This window comes from Bison bison, unplaced genomic scaffold (assembly GCF_000754665.1).
Source record: "Bison bison bison isolate TAMUID 2011002044 unplaced genomic scaffold, Bison_UMD1.0 scf7180017864500, whole genome shotgun sequence".
NCBI classification, from domain to species: Eukaryota; Metazoa; Chordata; class Mammalia; order Artiodactyla; family Bovidae; genus Bison; species Bison bison.
In genome coordinates, this window is record NW_011495059.1 from 6834763 (window position 1) to 6844990 (window position 10228).

General features: G+C 36.1%; 1 protein-coding gene across 3 annotated transcripts in view; it reads left to right on the top strand.

The window, feature by feature from the left end:
- The window catches only part of RBL1 (retinoblastoma-like 1), a 61158-nt gene that overhangs the window by 33996 nt on the left and 16934 nt on the right, over positions 1–10228 (top strand). For all 3 annotated transcript variants that reach the window (XM_010829195.1, XM_010829194.1, XM_010829196.1), the window contains 3 exons: positions 459–670; positions 4989–5165; positions 8386–8457. In XM_010829195.1, coding sequence (XP_010827497.1) covers positions 459–670; positions 4989–5165; positions 8386–8457 — 461 coding nt within the window. The remainder of the gene's footprint in view (positions 1–458; positions 671–4988; positions 5166–8385; positions 8458–10228) is intronic.

Here is a 10228-nt window from a genome sequence, read left to right on the forward strand (position 1 = left end):
TTATGCCTCAGAAACCAAAAAATTCATGTGACTCATTTTATTATGATATTCACTTTATTGTGGTTCTCTGGAACCAAACTCTTAATATAAACTCTGAGGTATACCTGCACAGTTTTTTGAATTTTCGTATTTTATGGATTTACTACTCTCTTTGTTAGGAATTATTTTACCTGAGTTTTACAAATGAGTGCATTGAGCAAAAATTTTGTTTAGTGTTTAAAAACATCTCCTTTAGACCACAAAAGAGAACAGTATTATTGTTTCAGAGCAGAAATAGGAAACAAGAATATCATAACCTAGAATTAGTATTTTTGTGGCTTTCTTCTTCTAACATTTCGCACAGATAGATAGTAAACAAGAAGAGGGAGGGAGGGAAGAAGGAACGAACCAAGAAAGAAGTATTGACAACTTTTCTGGGACACATTTCTAAAACTAAGAACTCTTGCTTGTACATTCAGGTATTGCAAATGATGCTGGAGAGATCACACTGATACCAATTTCCATGAATACAACTCAGGAGTCCAAAGTTGAGAGTCCTGTATCACTTACAGCTCAGTCATTAATTGGTGCTTCTCCAAAGCAGACCCATTTGACCAAAGCACAAGAGGTACATCCAATTGGAATAAGCAAACCAAAGAGAACTGGGTCCTTAGCACTGTTTTATAGAAAGGTATGTGTTTTTATAGCATCTAAAAAGATCTCCTTTAATCAGTACAATAAAGATTGAGTAACAGGACAGCTTTGGCCTTTTTTTTGTACGTGGTAAAATATACATAAAATTTACTGTTCTAACCATTTTTAGGTGTACAGCTAAGTATCATTAGTACGTCCACGTTGTTGTGCAGCTTCCACCACTGTCCATCTTGAGAACTTTTTCATCTTCCTAAACTGTAATTCTGTACCCATTAAAGAGTAACTCCTCATTTCTCCCCTTAACCCCCAGTCATCATTCTAATTTCTGTCTCTATGACTTTAGCTACTCTAGGTACCTCATAAAAGTGAAATTATACAATTTTTGTCCTTTTATGCTGGGCTTATTTTACTTAGCATAATGTCTTCACAGTTTATCCACATTTTTGCATGTGTCAGAATTTCCTTCCTTTTTAAGGCTAATATTCCATGGTATGAATATACCATGTTTTGTCTATCAATTCATCTGTAGATGGATATTTGAGTTGTTTCTGAACCTGCCTGCCAGTGCAGGAAACAGAAGAGACGTAGGTTCAACCCCTGGGTCGGGAAGATCCCTTGGAGGAGGGCTTGGCAACCCACTCCAGTATTCTTGCCTGGAGAATCCCATGGACAGAGGAGCCTGGTGGGCTGCAGTCCATACGGAGGCACATAGTCGAACAAGACTGAAGCGACTTAGCACATGCATGTAGCTTATGGTTATTTTGAGTGAGTAATGCTGTTATATTGATGTGCAGATATCTAAATTTCTGCTTTCAGTTCTTTTGGGTATAAACAGAAGTGGAATAGTAATTCTAAATTTAATTTTTGAGAAACTGCCATACTATTTCCCGTGGTGGCTGCTGCTGTTGCTGCTGCTAAGTCGCTTCAGTCATGTCTGACTCTGTGCGACCCCATAGACAGCAGCCCACCAGGCTCCCCCGTCCTTGGGATTCTCCAGGCAAGAACACTGGAGTGGGTTGCCAACTGGAGTGGAATGGCAACCCACTCCAATATTCTTATCTGGAGAATTCCTTGGACAGAGGAGCCTAGTGGGCTGCAATTCATGGGATCGCAAAGAGTTAGACACGACTGAGTGACTAACACTTTCACTTAAAAGAACATTATGATCTTGATGAGCTGTGTTTGGACTCAAGTTCATAGAATTTGATTCCATTTCCTGATATGACTTAGGTTTCTTGCCAACTTCATTTGCATAACTTTAAGAAAGCAGTTGGAATTTACAGGAACTCCACTGTGTTATATTGCTTTGAAAATTGAAAGTGAAAGTTGCTCAGGCGTGTCTGACTCTGCAACCCCATGGACTGTAGCCTGCCAGGTTCCTCTGTCCATGGAATTCTCCAGGCCAAAATACTGGCTTGGATAGCTGTTCCCTTCTGCAAGGGATCTTCCCAACCCAGGGATCAAACCCAGGTCTCCCACATTGCAGGCGGATTCTTTACCATCTGAGCCACTTTAGATTGAGTTTATTGTGGCACAAGTACATCTTAGATCTTATGTATAAGTTTAAATTACTGAAGATTTATTATTAAGATTTTGGGGATACTGTGGGGAGTCTACACAATTTTTATCATAAATCTCATTTGTTACCTGTAAGATTTGACTAGTCATTATAATCCCTAAATTGTTTTAGTATTAATGCAGAGATTTAATGTAGAAACAATTTCTATCCTGCCTTGCTTTTATAAGTACCTTCAAGCTTCTAATAAGACAGACATGTTAATCAGATATTTGTAGCCAAACATGCTGCTGCTCTAAAATAAATCCCAGAATTGGGAGATATCTCTCCAGTCCACTCTATAACTAGTAGCTATCTAGCCCATTCTTAAAAATTGTAAATGAAAAAAAAAGGCACTGTTTTTTTGTTTCTTTCTCTCATTGTGATTAGAGTTTAAGGCTTAAAATTTTTAAGAAATTCATTTCTTTTTCAGATTATTTTTTGATGCAAATTTATTTCCTCTATCTAGTCTTTCTTAGAATATTTCTTGAGACATGTGCTCTTTTTTCCACCTCCCACTACCTTTTCTACTCTATCTCACCATCCCCATTCCTGCGCACTTGTGCGTAATGCCTGTTTTTAAAGGAGAGTTCCAAATGTAGTATTTCCCCCATTCATTTCCTGTTTTTAATTTTCAAAATAACAAATTGCTGCCTTTGATAATGAATCTAAGATTGACAGAAATAAGGCTTTATTTATAAATTTTTAGTTCTGAATTTATTTCAGAATCTAGCCTGTCCATTTCCTTTCATTTAATTATAGCTTACTTAGAAGCTGCTGCTGCTAAGTCGCTTCAGTCGTGTGCGACTGCGACCCCATAGACGACAGCCCACCAGGCTCCCCTGTCCCTGGGATCCTCCAGGCAAGAATACTGGAGTGGGTTGGCATTTCCTTCTCCAATGCATGAAAGTGAAAAGTGAAAGTGAAGTCGCTCAGTCATGTCTGACTCCTAGCAACCCCATGGACTGCAGCCTACCAGGCTCCTCCGTCCTTGGGATTTTCCAAGCAAGAGTACTGGAGTGGGTTGCCACTGCCTTCTCCTACTTAGAAGCTTAAAAAAAGTTTTATTCTAAAAGGGAATTGAGATGTTCATATCTAATAATGAGTTCAAAATAACCATTTCTTGAGTAAATTGCAGCTGTTATCCATGCTGAACTCAGTGTGATACTGGGTGTCCTATGCCTGAATAGAATTTACTGTGAATTTTTTGTTAGAATTAGCAGCCTTTCAGAGGATGTATATCAGATTAGCTTCAGAGAAGTCATTGGGTTAGCTTTGTAAAAGATACTTAACAAGTAGTAGTACCTAATCCTTCTAGCTGAGGCTATATCTGTTATCTTCTCCTATCATGAATGTAAAGTTCCAGCATGTTTCCCACTGCTCTGACCCCAGTGGTTCCTATTTATTTCTTGACCAACTAGACCAGAAACAAAGGGATGGAATGCAGAGAATGAGTTTGTTATAAAATGAATCACTGGTGGCTTTGGAGTCAGCTTTATCTCTCTATCAGATTAGTGTATTGGATAGTTAAAATTAATTTTAAAGCTCTAATTTGTAAATTTTTTTCCCTCTCAAAAGATATTTTGATGTAAAGAATGCCTTACTCTTTTATTTTTTCTCCTGAATGTTTAGATTTAAAGCCTTAGTTCAAACAGAATAGTCTAGTTTAGGAGTATCACAGTAAGGTTACCAATTCTTAAAATAACAAAACAGAATGCTTTTTGAATGATCAGAAATCATTTTAGAATCTTTCAGGACCTTTGGGTCATTTTCATTAGTATCAGTTCATACAAAGACTCTGTATATAAAAGATTAAACTGAACTGAATTTACATTGAACTGAATTTACTCTGATATGTTTAAAAACAACTTGACAGAGACAGACAAATACTACATGATCTCATTTATATGTGGAATCTAAAAAACAAGCTCATAAATACAAAGAGCAGGTTAGTCGTTGCTAGGGGCGAGGGAGTGGGTGAAATGGATGGATGAAGGGAGTCAAAAGGTACAAACTGGAAGATATAAGTAAATCATGGGGCTATAATGTATAGCATGGTAACTGTAGTTAATAACACCATATTGCATATTGAAAGTTGCTAACAGGATAGATCTTTAAAGTTCTTATCACAAGAAAAGAAATTATAAGTATGTGGTGGATGTTGACTTATTGTGGTGATCTTTTCACAGTATGTGTCAATGGTGAATCATGTTGTACACCTGGAACTAATAATGTTTTATGTCAGTTGTATCTCAATAAACATCAACAGTAAAATCTGGTGTCTCATTTACTTAACATTCCTTTCATGTGCTCATAAAAACAATGTAGAATATAGGGGAATTTTTTTAATGATTTTGCTCTCAGAGTCATTTTTGAAGTCAAATATTTTAGTGTATTATGTGACATTTTAGGCTTTCTAGCCATTTTACCTGAACCAAAAAAAGAGACTTCTGATTTCTTAAAAAGTTATATATTTATAATGGTCACAATGCTCATAAATCAAGCCATTTAGTTTTAGTATTTATCACTTTACATAGTTCACAGCATAGATAGAATAGCACAAAGCATCTTTTCCCAAAAATTGTTTAGGCTAGTTTTACAAAGAGAATTTTGTTTTAATATATTTTATTTAGCCACAGCAGTGAACTGATACTGTAAAATAGGTATTTTATGTAATTTAATGCATCAGCAGCCTTAGGTGTTTATTAATCTTGACCAAAAGCCCATCTTCATGGTAAGACATAAATTTGAGAAATTATTGACTTGTTTTTTTGCATCAATGTGCTATGTTTCGTCTTAGGTCTATCATTTGGCAAGTGTACGCTTACGTGATTTATGTTTAAAACTGGATGTTTCAAATGAGTTAAGAAGGAAGATATGGACATGTTTTGAATTCACTTTAGTTCACTGTCCTGATCTGATGAAAGACAGACATTTGGATCAGCTCCTCCTTTGTGCCTTTTATATCATGGCAAAGGTAATGTATAAGGTGGGGGAAGCTCCTTGCTGTCCTTACCTATATTTGAAGCATGAGGTGAAAATCTGTTGCACTCATTAGTTTACCTTAAGTGCTATAAGCCAACAGTGCCCACCTTCATTAATTAGGTGGTAAATTCCAGCTAATGCAATTGCAGGCCATTTGTAGTAAAGTGGTTCTCCACACTATTAATAGAGAACCATTTCCATCTCCACCCCTGTAACACCTCTAATCTTATACTTTAAAGTAATAATTCTAGATCATTACGTTTTAAGTGAGTAACAGAGACTCAGAGCTGAAAGTAACTTGGCCAAAATTACACAATTAGTGACAGCCTGTGATCTCCTGATTCATAATTTGATGTAAAATAGCTTCTATACTATATTCCTTTTTAGTGATTTATTCCATTACCTCAGAAGAGCATTTTATTTTCTGGTTGCTACAACATGTTTTAAGTCATAAAATGGCATATCTGTCTTGTTTTAAAAATTCTAATGTTTCTATAACATTCATCTGTAACTTTGGTCTTGATCATGTTGGCCACAGATCCTAGCAGATGAGCATGTTACAACCTAATTTTTCAGCTTCTTGAGGCAAAGGACATGTTTTCGAACTCATTTGTGACTTCCTTTTCACATTGCCTCTTTAAAATCTCTATACAAAATATGTATTAATAAATATTGTTAATTAACCTTTTTTTAAGTTATTACTATTTTTTAATTATTTCTCTTAAGGATACCAGAACTCTAAAAACCAGCCATGGGTTTCTAATTTAGAGAGTTAATTTCCTTCTATGGTTACAATTTTTATGCATTTATTCCGGAACCACTAGATAAATACAACACAAAAGACCACATAGTTATTCCTCTTTTATAGTCACATGCTACATTGGCATCCGTACCAATAATGCTTTATATTTGTATTCTTTCCACTTTTAAAACCACACCTATATGCATATTTCATTTATTTTACCATTCTAAGAATCTCCAGGGAATTACCCAGGAGTCCATTGGTTAGGACTTTATGGTTTCACTCCTGAGGGCATTGGTTTAATCCCTGGTGGGAACTGAGATCCTGTAACATATACAGCAAGGCCAAAAAAAAAGGAAAGAATCTCCGAAGTCCGAACACTAATGACAACAAAACCCAAAGTTGTCCCAGAACTGATAATACAGCTGGGTTTCCCAGCAGAAGCAAACTGCTTTGAGGCATGAAACACTCAACCCTTAAGCCATTCAGTATTCACATAAGTAAAACCCTTACTAAAGTAGAACTAAAAAAATCAAAAATTATAAAACATTCAAGGAAATGAATCAATATAAGTATGTCAACAGATAAAATTTAGAGCAGGTTAGATATTGAAAATTTTAGTTAATGAAATTATTGACCTCAAAGTAGGCAGTTAATATGTTTAAAAGGATTTAGTGTATACAAGAAAATTCATTTTATGAATAAAGACCAAGTTACTTTAAAAAGGACCCAAAAATTAAAAAAAAATTTTAAATAAAAAGGACCCAAAAGATGTCAAAAAGAACTGAAGGAAACTTGGAATGGAAACCCAGTGAAATTTGGATGGAAACAAAATTCCAACCCAAAAAGACTCAATAGATTAGAATACAGATCTGTGGAAATGAAAAAGCAATGTATCACATAGAGATAGAAAATACAAAAAAATTAAGAGACAGAGTGGCAAAACATTTTTTTCTTGTTCCCTTTTTCTTTTGTTCTCTTGTGATTTGATGACTAACTTTAGTGTTGTGTTTCATTTCCTTTTTCTTGTTATCTGTTGTAGATTTTTGATTTCTGGTTACTATGAGGATTTGCTATAGCAATCTATGTAGAAACAAGATTGTTTTAAGTTCCTCATCTTTACAAGTGCATTTCCAATATCCTGCATTTGTATTATCTCCTCATAATTGCTGGTTTTGATATCATATTTGTGTATGGATGATTTCCTACCTTTTGTGTGTGCTTGTGTATGTTTGCCTTTACGGGTGAGCGTATCCATTTGTAATTTTCTTGTTTCTAGTTGTGGCTTTTTCTATTTAGAGAAGTTCCTTTAGCATTTGTTGCAGAGCTGGTCTGGTGGTACTGAGTTCTGTTAGCTTTTACTTGTCCATAAAACTTTTGATTTCTCTGTCAAATCTGAATGAACACCTTACTGGGTAGAGTATTCTTGATTGTAGGTTCTTCCCTTTCATCAGTTTAAATGTATCATGACACTTCCTTCTGGCCTGTAGAGTTTCTGCTAAGAAATCAGCTGATAAACTTATAGTTCCCTTGTATGTTGTCATTTTTCTCCTGTTGCTTTTAATATTTTTTCTTGGTCTTATTCTTGTCAACTTGATTACTGTGTATGTCTTGGCATGTTCTTTCTTGGATTTATCCTGCCTGGAACTCTGCAATTCCTGGACTTGAGTGAATGTTTCCTTTCCCATGTTAGGGAGGTTTTTCAGCTATTATCTTTTTGAACTTTTTTTCATATCCTTTCTCTCTCTCTTCTCCTTCTGAGACCACCCCTATAATGTGGAATGCTGATGTGTTTAATGTCCCAGATGTCTCTTAGACTGTCTTCATTTCTTTTCACTCTTTTAAAATTCTCTTCCACAGCAGTGATTCCCACCATTCTGTCTTCAGGTCACTTATCTGCTCTTCTGCCTCAGTGTTCTGCTAGTGTATTTTTCATTTCAGATGTTTTATTGTTTATCTCTGTTCTTCAGTTCTTCTAGGTCTTCGTTAAACGTTTCTTACATCATCTTGATCCTTGCCTCCATTCTTTTTCTGAGATCCTTGATCATCTTCAGTATCATTATTCTGAATTATTTTTTATGGAATGTTGCCTATATCCACTTTTAAATAAGTACGTAAAAACTAATAAAACTGAAGACTACAGGAGAGTCAGCAGATCTGAGTTTTCTTATGTTCTTTTTTATAAAGAAAGGCATTTTGTGGTTTAAAAATACATTTTCAGTAGAGTTATACCATAACAATCTTAGTGCTTTTGATTAATGAAACTATCTGCTGAGTTCCCACAGGCCACAAAGCTTGAACTTTTAAGGTAGTAGAAGTCATAAATGGTAGTGGTTTTTAGTTATGGAGTGGCCTGGGGTTAATAGCTTTCTGCAAGACTGCTCTCAGTGCCAACTGGTAATTGAAGTTTTTGTTTAGAGCCATTTTTCTTTTAAAAGCAATTGATGAATGAGGTTTTTATTTTCCTTAGGTAACAAAAGAAGAAAGAACTTTTCAAGAAATAATGAAAAGTTATAGGAATCAGCCCCAAGCTAATAGTCACGTGAGTTACATTATTTTTCCTCCTGTCCCGAAATAGATTTGTACTATTTCTCTGCTGATAAGTCATATAAAAGGTAAACTTCTTTTCTAGGTTTACTATAGATATTTGGTTTTATGGATACCATTAAACTTGAGACAATTTTAATCAAAAAAGTTTCAATAGAAGCCAAAAATCTTGCTGTTTCTGACTAATCTACATATTTGCATGTACTTCTCACACATTCTCTTATTCCATGTGTCCATTTGTTGAGTGGGGATGTTTTTCACTAGAAAATCTAATGAAAAATATTTATAATAATAATATTCTTTAATTATATGAGATTTGATTCTCTGATGATATTTAAATCCAGTGAAATTTGAAGATATATTAAGTCAAGTTTCTTTTTTCCATTTGCTAAGAATCTTAATGTTTGTATCTTTGAATTTGAATAGATGTCAGTCATTTTTTATATAATAGCCCTGGTAAGAATTCTATACAACATTTCAGTCATGGAAATATAAAATGTTAGCATAGTGGCCTGGCACATGGTAAGCATTTAATAACTGTTAGCTCTACATGATTTTTATTGTTGTTCTGAAGAACACAGGATTAGTTTACAGTAAGGCTTTGGCCGTTCAACAGCCTGATTGCTCTAAAGGAACATATTGGCCTCCTCTGTGGCCCCAGTGATCTGCCATCTTAGACTAGAAGAGAGAAAATAGTAGCTGAGATAACCCTGGCCCCAGTACTAGTAGCCGTACCCTTCTGTAGGAGAGCCCCACAGGTAGTTTCACTTCTTTACTGAAGCCCCAAATACACTGCTAGCAGTATAGAGATACTAGAAGAGCCAAGTATAGGCATTTCTTATATCCTGTGATAGACTAGAAGAGGCCTGGTTTCTGGGCCTCTTCAGAAAAATCGTTCAGGAACAGAGCTTAGAGAGGTTCAGAACATCCCTAAGTTCATTAAGGCAAAGTTAATGTGGGTCAAAATTGGGTCAGGGGATTTCCCTCATGATCCAATGGTTAAGAATCCACCTTCCAATGCAGGGGATATGGGTTTGATCCCTGGTAGGATAATTCATATCCCACATGCCGTGGGGCGGCTAAGCCCATGCACCACAGCTAGAGAGCCCACAATCTGCAACTAGTGAGCCATGCACTCTAGAGCCCATGCTTTGCACCAAAAGAAGTCCTGACACGCTGCAGCTAGAGAAGGCCAGCATGCCACAACAAAGACCCAGCGCAGCCAAAAAAAAAGTCATGCCACAGCTTCCTAAAAATTCTCTCAATACCATTATCCATAGGATGAGGGAGAATGGGCATGCTTTTCAGTTACCCTGGAGGTTAAAAACAGTTTAGGAGCAGAGAGGAGAACACATTTTCATGTGCCCACCTGAAAAGACTTGGTATGGGATTGGAACAGGAAAGCAAGCCTCAGAGAGATCAAATGAGTCTCACGTAAGGAATTAAAGGGAGGAAGGAATAGGCTCAGATCTTTTAAGTAGCTTTTAATTGGCAAAACTTGCTCATCAGTGTTTAGTTGCTGCTGACTTAATTCTTCTAATTTGTAACCTCCTAAATGGCATATTTCAGGTGGTAGGCTCTGCTTAATAGCTCCTCTTCTAAGATGTTTGCAGTAATCTACAGGCTTAAAGCTCAACATTCAGAAAACTAAGATCATGGCATCCGGTCTCATCACTTCATGGGAAATAGATGGGGAAACAGTGGAAACAGTGTCAGACTTTATTTTTGGGGGCTCCAAAATCACTGCAGATGGTGATTGCAGCCAT